At 43.0% G+C, this 14,387-nt stretch overlaps 1 protein-coding gene across 2 annotated transcripts in view; it reads right to left on the reverse strand.

Moving 5' to 3' along the window:
* The window catches only part of LRRK1 (leucine rich repeat kinase 1), a 75,075-nt gene that overhangs the window by 5,048 nt on the left and 55,640 nt on the right, over positions 1-14,387 (reverse strand). For both annotated transcript variants that reach the window (XM_081838625.1, XM_081838626.1), the window contains exons 21-30: positions 13,975-14,138; positions 13,452-13,591; positions 10,942-11,191; positions 10,070-10,236; positions 7,496-7,693; positions 7,072-7,349; positions 6,212-6,406; positions 3,804-3,955; positions 1,406-1,523; positions 801-917 (exon numbers count right to left, since the gene is read on the reverse strand). In XM_081838625.1, coding sequence (XP_081694751.1) covers positions 801-917; positions 1,406-1,523; positions 3,804-3,955; positions 6,212-6,406; positions 7,072-7,349; positions 7,496-7,693; positions 10,070-10,236; positions 10,942-11,191; positions 13,452-13,591; positions 13,975-14,138 — 1,779 coding nt within the window. The remainder of the gene's footprint in view (positions 1-800; positions 918-1,405; positions 1,524-3,803; positions 3,956-6,211; positions 6,407-7,071; positions 7,350-7,495; positions 7,694-10,069; positions 10,237-10,941; positions 11,192-13,451; positions 13,592-13,974; positions 14,139-14,387) is intronic.

The following is a 14,387-nucleotide window of genomic DNA, read 5'->3' on the forward strand; positions in this document are numbered from 1 at the left end:
GCAGAAGTGAACTCCACCTTCCCACCCATCAGCTGATGGCATGAGTGAGGACAGTTGCTTGACAAATGGTGAGGTCTGGGGGAAATGGCCTCACAGGCAAGTGGACCCTCTGGCAGGCCAATATCAGCTTGCAGGCTGAAGGTTCCCACCCATGGGACATAGAATTGTCTACAGAACTACATTTTTCATCAGCCAAGATCCAATAATATGTATCTTGCAACACCAGAGACCTTTTAAGAGTTTTGATTGGGTACCAATGTAAGCAGATTCCAGCTGATTTAATAGCTAATTGGTGGAAACATGTAAAATAAGTCGGGGCACTGCAGGAAGATGCTCATATTTTTGCAGGCATGGAAGTCCAAGAGTCTCCGGTCATGTAATTGAAAGCTAGATTAAGGTTGCTAAAAGTTCTGAGGAAGTTATAAAAATTTGTAGCTAGGGTAGACCATCTTGTCTAGAAACACAGTGGAAGGAATCTTTGTGCAGCTCCTCAACTCCCTTCTGAATTACAGCGACTCAGACCTCTATAACCAGCATGTATTTTCATTAATTCCAGAATGCCTAGCATCATTACCTGGCAGTTTTCCTGACTTGATTCAAAATGTATTAGAGTTAACAGCACTGAATGTGCGCTGAAATACAGGGAATGGTTATTCCTAAAACTGCCAGCAGCAGGAGCTATAGTTGTATTTCTGCTATTAACAACTCCTCCAGCATGCTTTACTAATCTGAATAATTCTGAATAATTCTTTGTTTTAAAAAAGAAGAAAGAGTCACCTTTGAAAACCACTCTGCTTTACCTTTTTTATGACAGGTACTGCAAGGAAACAAGTGACAACAGCTGGAGTGTCCACACCCTTTTGTGGAACCTTTAGAGGACACATGCCTTGTAAGCTGTACACGTAAATCTTTTGATCCTGTATGCAAACAAAATAAAGGAAACCTTTTCTCAACAATTAGGCATATATAGAATATGACAATATAGAAACAGAAGAAAACATGTTGTACCCACTTTTTAAAAATTCAACTTGCTTCTGAAATAGGTGGGAACATATTGTCTGTTTTTAACTCATGCAAAAGTATTTCATATACCAAATCTATTCCTGTTAGATTATAATAGCTATTTTTTTTTATTACAATCCTTTTTTTAAAAATCATGTGTTTAGTTTGTTGGGATTTAGGCCCCTTTTAAAAATACCATCTGGGGGAGAAGAGCCACCTGAGATGTCAGGCTGCCCATCTGAAGCCCTGCTGTGCCCTTCAACCCTTCCAATTAACAGACCACAGCAGGCACCCGCTTAATGCGTTTGATGTCTGAAGCAATGGAGTGCCGGCAAGTGAGCAGAAGAGAAACTCTGGCTCGAAAACAGGTGACATAAGAAATACCTCGCTGAATAAGAAATACCTCGGTGGCTGTCCATAGATAACTCTGAACTTTCATTTGGCAGCACAGCTTCATTCCTGGGCAGCTCATCCTTGCAACTTCGACCACTCCTTTCTCTACGTTAACTACCGTGTAGTTCCTGGAAAGAGGAAAACAGAACTCATTCTAACAACAGCGCCAGAAGTAAAGCCAGAAACAGCCATGAGTAGTGGAGAAAAATCATGGCTGTGTGTTTGGATGGTTCTCAAATTCTATCTCCCAGGGTAACTTCCACACTGTTGCTATATTATGAGGGCAGGATTCAGACACCTACCACCAAATTCAGCTTATGCAATTAAAGTGGATTTGGCGCTCGTGTGTAACTAGCTCACTTTAAAAAAATAATAATAATACCAGACCTTTTGTGGTAAGGAAAGTGATAGGAAAATACACTGGGGTGGGGTAGGTAAAAATTGTTTGTGTACCTTCCCTGCAAACCAATCGCAGCAATTGTTCGACAAAACAGCCGAGGTTGTAAAACCTCTTCACAAGCTTTGTGCCGACAAAGCAGGTAGAGTGCTCACCTGGAAGCAGCCCCGGTGTTTGGGGGCTCCCCACAGTGGGTGTTGTCAAGATACAGTGGTGCCTCGGGTTACATATGCTTCAGGTTACAGACTCCGTTAACCCAGAGATATTGCTTCAGGTTAAGAACTTTGCTTCAGGATGAGAACAGAAATTGTGCTCTGGTGGCGCGGCAGCAGCAGGAGGCCCCGTTAGCTAAAGTGGTGCTTCAGGTTAAGACCAGTTTCAGGTTAAGTACGGACCTCCGGAATGAATTAAGTACTTAACCTGAGGTACCACTTGAAGTACCTTCCCAGCTGGAAGTTGGAAGGATGGGAAAGGAAAAAAAGTTCTTTCTGGAGAAGAAAACCGTAGCCAGCGTGGTGTTGAAGCAAGACTGGAAGACTAGGACCAGGGAGGGACAACAACCCAGGTTCAAACAAATCATCAACCTTCCATCCATGAAATTCACTTGGATGAGGTTAAGCCAGTCACTGTCTCCCAGGGCTAATCTATCTCTGAGTTTTGGTGAGGATAAAATGGAAAAGGTGAGAATCATGAATACTGCCTTCAGCTCCTTGGAGGAAAAGGGACGATCAATGAGCAAATACATTTTTATTCCATTTGGCTACCAAACACCTGGATCCTCCAGGCCTAGTTAGCACAATGAAAGATGGTGAAGTTGGTTTGGTTTGAAGAGGCCAGAGGATCTGATACATTCTTAAAACAACAGCAACTTGCCTAGCACTGGTTTCCCCCCCGTTCCTTCCCTCTGTATTCTGGGTCCCTTATTTTATCTATTTAAAGATTTCTACAGTTTTCCGCAAAATGCATCAACAATTTTAAACAAGAAAAGTTCATTAAACTATGTAAGGAATATATGTACATTGCAATGCGAAACAAGAATTTACAAATAAGTGAGCAGGTAACCAAAGGTTCACAAATGCAAAGGGTCCACACATTTAGTATTGCATTTGTTTGCTTAAGGGAAAGCCATCATGGCAATTGGATCAGAATGTTTTTAAAACAATGGCACAGGGGTACATTTCCAAGGAGGAACAGAGAGTTAATTTTAATTTTGCTGCTACTCACAATAAGATACTGTTTGCATTTGGAAAGGAAAAGCCACAAAGCATCCATAAATTGATCACTGAATGCTGGATGTCTTAACCAGCCTGAGCACAAAACGTTACACATTAAAAATTTGAACCAGATGTGCTTTTTCCCGTTATTGTCCTGCCTTTCGGAAAAACACCCCCAAAACCAGTGTTACGAAACAACAGCAACAACCCTACCTATAACAAAAAGGAGAAGCCCGGGCATCAAAAATCTGGTCAAACCCAAGACATAACTTCCATTTTACCACAGCATTTATTTATAACATATAGATAAATTAGTAAGATGGGCCCAAGGCTCTCATATACCTATCTATGGCTGGAAGGGAGATTCCTCCTTCGCAGGAAGGATCAGATGGTGTCACTAGTGGAGTGGAAGATTCACATCTCAAATTCAAAACACTCTTCTAATCCTAGTTCATCAAATGCCCTGGACTCAGGGATTCAAAATGGTAAATAGTAAATAGTCCTTTTTCTGATGGCCCCCAAACACTACTTTGGTCTACAAATGAACTCTAAACTGGACCACTGAAACCTTCTCATTGTGGTGGATCCCACAAGATCTCCATTACTACATTATCCAATGTAATGCGCTCATTACAAGGGTCTGTTTTCCATCTGCAAAGTGAGAATACCCAACCTTCCCTAGGAATACAAGTGAGCATCTTCTGTATGCAGCTCAAGGGATGCTGAGCGACGGCTTTGTTTATGCTGAACTAAAGATGACAAGAAGGATCTAAAAATAAAAACAACAATACACAAACCTTGCGTCTTCTTTCCCATCCCAGAATACGACTGTGCACTCTTCCCCTTGGGAAGAGAAGAAGGACAACTGCTTCCCACATGGCAGCAGGTACATGAACGTAGCGAAAGTAGGTTCTTTCATTCGTCCTATCACAGAGGTGGCCAATGGGCGCTGTGTGAAAGAGAGGACAGCGTAATGTGTCTATGAAATATGATGGTATATATGAAAGGACCTCCTGTCCCCTTCAGAACTCTGTGTCTCCTTTGAGGCACACACCATGCAGGGAGCTCTTTACTCCACTGGAACAAACAGAGACACAAGGGGCTGCACACATGAGTCTGTGAGGGAAACAGGAGCCCCCTAAGCATTATTTAAAGGTACCATAGTGCTCAAAATGTATTTATTTATTTCATAAAATTTACACACCGCTTGGTTGTAAAAACAAACACCGCAAAGTGGTTTGCAAATAGAAAAAACAATTTATCGTAAAAACTGTTCAAAAATATATATATTAAAATCAGCAATAAACTAAAAACAGATTAAAATACACCTTGACATTCTACATATCTGGTTAGGGTTGCCCAAATGAAATTGTTTTGCAGGTGTTTGACATATATGGTGTGAATGGGCAGCTCTTTGCAAACAATTCCCCCCAGTCAATGCATTTTTGCATGCCGTTTTCACCAACCTATGTATTTTCATCCACACTTTCCCTTAATATATGCATTTTATAAGCACATTGTTTGGAGAACTGCATCACAAAATCCGAAGTGTGAATTCTAACAATCTGGTTTGCATATTTTCGGGAAGCATGGATTAGCTAGGCTTGCTTTTACACGCTGTCGGGCAATGCAACATTGCGGAAGGGATCAAATACTGGGCCCAGCAGAAGTGCGAATTAGCAGTTTCTAATTAAAGCGCAAAACAAATCCAATTTGTTCCGCACCCATACTAGGTGATCTGAAGTGGGGCCCCACTCTCTCTGAACCCAGCCTACCTCACAGGGCTTTTGTGTGGATAAAATTACAAGAATCATGATACGCTTCCCCTGAGCTCCCTGGAGGAAAAGCAGGGCCAAATATAAATGCATTAACAAATCAAAAATTCCAAAATCCATGTTAGCGCAATACTTTCATTAGCTCAACCAAAATGTCGCAGGATCCTGTGCAGGGTTATAAAATTACCCAGAATTCATCATCGCAAAAGCAACACAAAGGGGGTGGGAGAGAGACGTCTGTTGGCCAAGGCATCTGTGTCTGCATCTAGCAACAGCCTTAAAGCTGTTTTTTGGGGGGTGGGGGAGAAAGGCAGCAGCAGACATTCAAATGAGGCCCTTTTAGGTGCTCTGCAGGTTTCAGGTTGCAGAGCAGCCTCCTGGGAACAGCTGCCTACTACTTCTTCATTCCTGTTCTCTGCCTACCAAAGGAACTTGCCCTAAGGACAGAGCTGGAACTGGGTTGTTGTTGTTGCTGTTTAGTCGTTTAGTCGTGTCCGACTCTTCGTGACCCCATGGACCAGAGAACGCCAGGCACTCCTGTCCTCCACTGCCTCCCGCAGTTTGGTCAGACTCATGTTTGTAGCTTCGAGAACACCATCCAACCATCTCGTCCTCTGTCGTCCCCTTCTCCTTGTGTCCTCCATCTTTCCCAACATCAGGGTCTTTTCCAGGGAGTCTTCTCTTCTCATGAGGTGGCCAGAGTATTGGAGCCTCAGCTTCACGATCTGTCCTTCCAGTGAGCACTCAGGGCTGATTTCCTTCAGAATGGATAGGTTTGATCTTCTTGCAGTCCATGGGACTCTCAAGAGTCTCCTCCAGCACCATAATTCAAAAGCATCAATTCTTCGGCAATCAGCCTTCTTGATGGTCCAGCGCAGCTGGTTATTGTATCTGCAGAAATGGGAGGATGGGCTCCCTCATTATTTGCTCTCTCCTCCTTCCCAGGAGGTCTGGTTGCAACCTGAAACCAGCAGAGCACCTGACACCTGACTGTCTGCTACTGCCTCCCATGCTCCATCTTAAACAAAGAGCAGACACATAATCATAGAACTGAAGAGTAGGAAGGGACCCTGAGGACCATCTAGTCAAACCCCCTGCAATGCAAGAACATGCAGCTGTCCCATACGGGGATCGAACCTTGGTGTTATCTACCCAACTGAGCATAGATGGCTCTTCTCATTCCAGCACCAGATGAAGAATTCTGTGAAACTCAAAAGCTTGCACGCTATTTATTTTTTCACATTTTGGGTAGCTTAATAAAAGTTGACGTGGATTTTGGATTTATTTTTTTTGTTGTGAGTTAACATAATTTGAAACAGGATGCTGGCCTAGGTAAAGTTTTAGGCTGATGAAAATGTATGAAGAGCCCTGTTTGTAACTCAGAAAATGGTCAAAAAGGACCCTGTTGTGCCAATACAACCTTCTCGTACCTTTTCTGGCTTAGTGTCCCAACATTCCATCATCAAGGCCTGCATTTGATGGAACTGTACTTCTTCGGGCTGGCCCAGGACAGGCCGGATCCCCTTGGATAGCTTCTTAGCAATTTGAAGCTGGTGCTGGCCAAGCACAGGCCGCTGCCCAGACAACACCTCATAGAGCACCATTCCATAGGAAAACATGTCCACCTAGGAGTAAAATACGTGCCCATTACAGAGATCTTTGCATTTCGGGTAAGCTTTGGAATCACACTTTGAATACTATGCACAGTTGTATTCTTGATTGTTTTATTTTTGCAAATTTTGTATACGACTTGATTGTCCTAAAACCTCAAAGTGGTTTGTAATAATAATAATAATAATAATAATAATAATAATAATAATAAATAATGTATTGGCCAAAAATAAATATTTATAACATTCAAAAAACAATTAAAATCAGAAACCCATTGCACAAGAGATTTTACAATCTGTTGTGCGACAAAGTTACCAGCTGCTCTGTTGGTGCAAAAACATTTAGCTTACTTTGGAACAAGTGTATCATTAAATGACTACACTGGATACAACCCATCATTTTTGAAACATCTTGGCTCTGGTTTCTATAGCTAACTAAGATCAGGGGTGCCAAGTTGAATAAAATATTGGGGGGGACCCAGGTAAGCCCTGTCCCGCACAATCTATCACATACCATTTGAATGGCTATGCCCATCAACTTGGGAGTCCCCAGCCCCCTGAAACATTTTATGGGGTCGATGAAGGAGCCTTAGCCCCTAGGAGTTGGCTCCTATGCCTAAGATTGGCCCTTCAGTTCTAGGTGTGAATTTCTTCCACAGAAGCAGACACCTGAGACTTACCTTTTCATCATAGACGATCCGAGGTCGTATCTCGGGGGCCTGGTACCCTGGTGTGCCCTCCACTCCCAGAGCGCCTTCATGAAAGGACTGTCGAGATATCCCGTAGTCAGATAGTTTGATATTGATGCTTTCCTTCACGTCTAGAGACCACACTAGAATGTTGTCTGACTTCAGGTCACAGAAAATGATGCTCTTCTTGTGGAGGTAGGCAAGGCCTGCTGCTATCTGATAGGCTACTTTTAGGGTCAACATGTGACCTAGTGGCACAAAGGATGCCCCTATAGAAAGACAGGGGAGAAAATATCACTTGGGGTGGATGGCTAGAACTGCAGCCCTCTGCTCCTGCAAAAGACCTGCCATAGCCCATTCAAAAGGATCATATGGACCCAACCTTAAACCACAGAAGGACGATCCAAGTTATTACCTTTAGAGCTTTCTGACAACACAGTGGTGAGGCTGCCCAAAGGAGCCAGCTCTAAGGCGAAGCAGAGCGGGTGAATGCTAATCCCAATCAAGGAGACGACGCATGGGTGCTGCAGTGAGTGGAGCATGCTGGCTTCCTGGCGGAACTCGGAGAAGTTCTTCATGGCATCCATGGCCTGCAGGTGTCTCAACATGGAGTCTAAGCAGAGGAGACAACACGCTGCTGTTACATTATTTTATGCTGCAGGGCATTGGCACAACCACAGAAGAGTAGCTCTGCTGGGCCGGATCAAGAGTCCTTTGGAGCAGAAAAGACTATGTATGCGACCACGGCTGTGCGGATGTTATTGGCCCAGAGATGGAAAGAAGATAAAATCCCGACCAGAGAAGAATGGCAGATTAAGTTGATGGATTATGCCGAAATAGCAAAAATGACCGGAAGAATAAGAAATCAGGACGACCAAAATTTTAAAAAAAGAATGAGGGAAATTTATAATTTATCTTAAAAACCATTGTAAACAGTTAAAATTGTTAGCAGGATTGGATTAACACTTGTAGTTTAATGGTGAATTTTGGATATAATGGAGATTTGGATTAGTATAAAAGATGCAGGAGGAAATGACTAACAATAGGACCCACAAAGGGGAGGAGGGAAGTCCAGGAGATTCCTTGGAATCTTGTTTCTTCTGTTGTATATTGGATATGTGATTGTAAAACTGCAATTTGCAAAACCAAATTAATATATTTTTTTAAAAGAGTCCATTTAATCCAGCATCCTGCTTCTGACTGAGTAGCAGTCAAGATTCTTCTGGGAAGCCGGAGGGGCCACTAGGGGCGCATCGGAAGATGGCTGACAATAACATCTCTCTGACCTACAGGGGGTAATTAGGAGGCTGTGATGGGAGTAAATAGCCTCCCTACCCCCCCAAGATTGTGGGGGGGGGCTGCCCTTGCCTGCTGTGCCCTATACCACCCCTGAATTTGTGGGGATGGGGGCACTAGGCAGAATGCCCTCCTGTGGATCTCGGTGCTCCTGGATGCTGTCTCTGATCCGCGCCGCTAGCTGCAAGAACTTCAAAAGGAACAATTAGGAAGAAGCGAATGCACATATTTCAAGGAAGGAGGGGGAGTAAAGACTGCTAACTGAAGAGTTCTCTGATAAACAAGACGAGTCGGAGGAACAAGAATCAATCATGAGAAGATATGCCAAGACTCGGTATGGCAAAAGGGACTGGATGGGGGAGGGGAAAAAAACTTTCCTTTCTTTCCTCTATGTGATTACACAAGAATCCCCCCCTCACAAGTCAGAAATGCCGTTTTAATCACTTAAGCTGTGGATTTACGACTGTGTGGAGATAAATTTTCTAACCAAAGCATGTTTTAAGAAGAGCGTGGAAGGTTTAAGAGCTCTGGAATGACGCAGTTAAAAATACCGTCGCCATATTGGCAAGCTCTGTCGGAGGACTTGAGTCTGGGAGGAGGAAAAGAGCTGCCTTTATATTGTGGGTGAGACTCCTCAGTGGGACTTAAGAATGACAGATCCTGAGATTAATGATGGAAAGAGCGATGTTATTTATGAAAGTGATGATATATGGAAACCATCTAGATATGAGGATTGGACGAACGGAAAAATCCACACAGGATATAATTGGTGTTTTTCTGCTTAAGGAGATTATCAGAAGAGATCTTAATGAAAAAAGAAAAAATATACGAACAAGATGAGATGTGGAAACAGCAAGATAAGACTGGATAGAATTATTAACTTTATTTGGACTGATTTGGATATGAACGCAGTAGCAAGAAGATGATCAGAATCCCCCTTCGGATCTTGAAATATGGGTCCCCTCAACAAAAATTTAAAATTCGGCTTTGTAATTCGGAATTTATGTGATGTGATTTGATTTGATTTGATTGGTCGGTTAATAAAAATTAATTTTTTTTAAAAAAAGATTCTTTTGGGAAGCCCACAGGCAAAAGGGTCAACAACAACTATTTCCACCTTTGAAATAACCCCCTGTGTTCATTTCTCCACACCTCAATTCCATGCATTGCTCAGACCTCTGCCCTGTAGCATACTAGATCAGGCTTGCTGCTTTTATTCACATGTGCATGTTGCACAAAGATTTATTAGAATGCACCAAACCTCTCCACCCCTTCCATACACACACAAAAAAATCCCCACACCAAGATGCACATTCTTTCTTGTACATTGTAAAAGCTGTATTTAAACAGGTGCTCCTGGTACCTCAAGTATGGAAGCTTGTTTGCTGGTAAGCATGGATAGCTTTGGGTGGCGAGGGAGAAGGACCCACAAGGAACTAGTGTGGTGTGGAGGTTAGAGAGTTGGACTAAAACCTGGGAGACCAGGATTCTAATCCCCACTCAACCTTGGAACGCACTGAGTGACCTTGAACCAGTCGCTCACTCTCAACCCTACCTAACTCACAGGGTTGTTGTGAGGATATAAAATGGGAAGGAAGAGAATCAAGCACAACAGCAACCTTGAGCTCCTTGGATGAAAGGTGGGATACAAATGTAAAAATAAAATGTGATAAATAAATAAGGGCATATTCACCTGTAGCCGAACCAGCAGAACTCTTGCATTTTTTAATCTGGAATCGCTTCACGGCCACTGGCTTCCCTTCGTACCGTGCCTGATATATAACCGTTCCGCTTCCTCCTTGGCCAAGAACATTGTTTTCATTTTCAGTGTATTCTAGCTTTCTGTTTTCTAGAAACAATCTGCCGGCCACGCATGTGAGAGAAGGGAAAAGGGACAGAGAGAAACCTTACGATTGGGAATGAAGAGATACACACATGGAGTTGTGTGCAAGAAGGCAACGTCAGGCTTTAAGATCACCCACATCATCTCCAAATTCTCTGGGAAAAGACAGCAAATGCTGTCCCCAGTCATGATGGGGCTTTCAGCCCAGCTATTTGCTGCCTGGAGCTGTGTCAAACAAAACATCTGTCTTATTTGCTCTCTCACTCATGAGCCAAGCTGCAGGACCAGTGGCCTCAAGTCCTCATGCAAATTCACATTTGTGTATGCCATGTATACATTTTTGCAAAGCAATTTCCCCTGAAATAATGCAATTTTGTATATTGTTTTCACCCATTTAAGCACTTCTATGCACGCTTTACTCTAGTATAAGAAATTTTCTTTGCACACAGGTGACTTGGCTGGAGAACTGCACTACCAAATTCGGAGAAGTGCAAAATTTCCAAGGACAGCTTTGTTTCAGTTTGTGTCATGTGTTTTGGAACATGCAAATTGGGTAGGTTCGCTTTTAAATTCAAAACCTGAATTTCTCCTCCATCTCTGCTTGCGGTACATATGCACAAACGAGTAAATCTGAGTAATGATTACAGCAGAAAATGGTATGGGAACAAGAACTGGATATTGTAGCTCTGGGGAGGGAAAAGGAAAAGGGACATTAGTATTACCTGGCAGGGAAATCTGTCATGAAAAGTTCAGGGACCAGCTCCTGTAAAGGGACAGGTATGGCCGGGTGGTGAGCACAGGTGATGCTGTCCAGCTCAATGGCAGTTAGGACACAATCCTCCATGTTGAAGTATTGCATGTCTTCCGTTTCCTGGCTGCCTTTTCCTTCTTGACTTTTAGGGGTGGAACAGACTGGGCAAGGGACATATTGCTCCATTAACAGAGTCCCGTCGCTCTCTGTGGCTGTGAGTGCTGAGGAGGATATAACAACATCATCATCATCATCATCATCATCGCTGAAACCATGCTCAAGGTGGCTTACAACATGAAAACATTTATGTATATGCAACCCCTGTTTTGTGCACATGTTTTGTGGTCATTGCACATGTCAGTGGAGTGCACATAAGCCCGCCACGCCCCGTTATGCCCTCTTCTGGGTCTGAAAACAACCTGCACATGCATGCTCGTGTGTTCGTTCAAAGTGTGCAAAACGGGAAATGCCTGTAATTACAAAAGTAAAAACATAAATCAAACACCTTTTACTCAAAGCTAACTGGACCCCATTGATGAGACTGCAGCATGGGTATTTCAAGCTTCCAGAAAGGAATGTCTTTTTTAGGGGAATCACAATGGAAAAATTCACAGGACAGGACAAAGTCTTTTTATGAAATGAGTTCTCTGGTATGCACAGAGCTCAACCTCATAAAGGGAGGGCTTTGTGTTACACAGTTTGACATTTAAATCAGGGCTTTTTGCTTGTAAAACAGAGCAAATTAGCATAGCAGTTTCCTCTTTTTCAGTTTGTTTTTGCCAAAACTACATAATTGTGAAATAACAGACTCGCTGCTTAGTCCGATTTCATAGGGGATGCTTGTATTGGTTTTCATCCTTCTCTTGCCTACAATTCAAATGCAAAACCTACACACTGACCAGAATTTGCATTTGATTTGAAAAATTGTTTTACACTCTACCCTGCATTAGCAACATTCATAAGCTATCATGAAGGTCACCCAATTAAAGAAATCACAGGTCAATTAATCATGTGGATTTTAGCCAGCCAATTAAATGTCATGAATGTGTACACAAGCAAAAACAGTGGGTGGTCTCTAATGTTAGTTCTACTTAGAATAGGATTATTGAAAGCAATGGCAGACTAACTGAAGTCTACCTATTATATTTAAGTTGTTGCTGCTGTTGCTGTTCTGCTGGCTGCCAGGGTATGCATGCAGCCAATGCCCTCTCAGCCAGTGAGGCACACACCCCAGAGGAGGCAACTCACTGGCCAGTTTGAACTTCAGCAGCTGTCGGGAACTCAAGGGGAATTCCCTCAACGGCTGCCTGTCCATTGCCCGGGATGGCAACCAAGTGCAACAGCTGCCCACCTGGTGGAAGGGGCAAGCATTGATTGTTTTTAATAATTTTTAACATGATTTTTATTAACATAATTTAATAGTACAGAATAATAAACAATTAACTTTATTCTATTTTTTAAAAAAGTAGTGTTTCAACAAACAATATTTTTATATCCCTGAGGATGTACTAATGTCAGAAAATCACTAGCCTGGAATAATTATTTGTTGGTCAGCAACATCTGATCGATTGCCCAATGAGATTAATTGACTGCTTAGTGAGATTAATTACTTAGAAGACCTTTCAAATTAGGCATTAATTAGGCAGCAGATTTTATTTAAAAATATTGCTTTTGATAGTACTTATACAAAACAATCACCACCTTGCCGACAAAGGTCCGTATAGTTAAAGCTATGGTTTTCCCAGTAGTGATGTATGGAAGTGAGAGCTGGACCATAAAGAAGGCTGATCGCCAAAGAATTGATGCCTTTGAATTATGGTCTGGAGGAGACTCTTGAGAGTCCCATGGACTGCAAGAAGATCAAACCTCTTCATTCTTAAGGAAATCAGCCCTGAGTGCTCACTGGAAGGACAGATTATGAAGCTGAGGCTCCAATACTTTGGTCATCTCATGAGAAGAGAAGACTCCCTGGAAAAGACCCTGATGTTGGGAAAGATGGAGGGCAAAAGGAGAAGGGGACAACAGAGGACAAGATGGTTGGACAGTGTTCTCGAAGCTACCGGCATGAGTTTGACCAAACTGCAGGAGGCAGTGGAAGACAGGAGTGCCTGGCATGCTCTGGTCCATGGGGTCACAAAGAAGTCGGACACGACTAAACGACTAAACAACAAAATGCAAAACAATAATAGAAAATTGCACAACCAGCTTCTGATTCCCAAGGTGGCTTTAGATATGCATTTCATGAACATTTGTGTTTTCTTCCACTCTGCGGATCCAAGCCCTCCCATGCAGCATAGAGACCTGAAGGCTGTTCTAAGATCAGATTATGAGATGTGGCATAAAACTGATCCACTCAATGGAGAAGAAGTTGAAAACACCACCCTGGGTTCCCAGATCTTCAAGAATGCCTGAAGTGCAGTTCTTTGAGTCGTGGCCAAGTCATCATTGCTGTAAGCCAACTTTTTCAGAAATAATTCTTACCTGGAAACCATTGGTCTATTAGAGAATTGACATGATCGGTGATGAAAGCCATTGCTGAAAAATCTCTCATGTCTGACTGGCAGATGATTTTAATGCCGCCGCTTTTCTTCTTCTTCCAGTTTACGTTGGAAGACTCTACACTGCAAGGAGGAGAAATCCGAAAGATGCGCTTTTGAGAAAGGGACGGGAGAGCAGGATTGTTACAGCAATTCCTGTTGAGTTACAGCTGCCTGGGGTCTTACCCAGTGGAAGAGCCCATGCTGCGTCTGCAGATGGGCCCAGATTATAGCCCCGGCATCTCCAGGTATTATCTCCCAAGGTGATTCACAGCAATAAAATTTGGACTCATGATGACCCAGCAACCCGATACAACCCTGGAGGCAATCCTATATAGGCCCTGTGGCTCACCCCCTTTTTTTTGTTAAACAGTATAATGGAAATAAATCCAACATTTTAACACTGAGATTGCTTTGGGTCTTGTGAGAAATGCCCCTGGTTGTACCTGCTGCACCTCAACCATTACCTCAGGTAGCCTCCATCAAAGGTGACAAACAGCCCCTCTTGCCAGTAAATGGTGTGGTTTCTTTTCACCCTGAAAGTGCTGCATCTGTTGCGCTGTGTGCCTGTGAAGCTGTAGACAGCGGCTCTTTTATTCCTGCTCTTGCCCGTCTTCTTGTTTTCAACAAACTGGAATATGAGAAAGAATTCAGAGAATCAGGTGCAAAGTCTTCCCAATCCACACACATATGCTCTTGCTGCCAGTCACACATTTGCTAATTGGAATCAATAAAATGGCCCTAGCTTGGTGCAGAATGCCCCAGCTGTCTCTTCAGGGATGGCTGAAAGAGACTGCTGCCCAAAACTCTGGAGAGCCATTGGCTACTCAGTGTAAGACAGTGCTGAGCCAAGCAGTCATGGGTCTGGTGTAGCATAAAG

The sequence above is a fragment of the Podarcis erhardii genome, assembly GCF_964252035.2.
Source record: "Podarcis erhardii genome assembly, chromosome: 14".
Classification (NCBI taxonomy): Eukaryota; Metazoa; Chordata; class Lepidosauria; order Squamata; family Lacertidae; genus Podarcis; species Podarcis erhardii.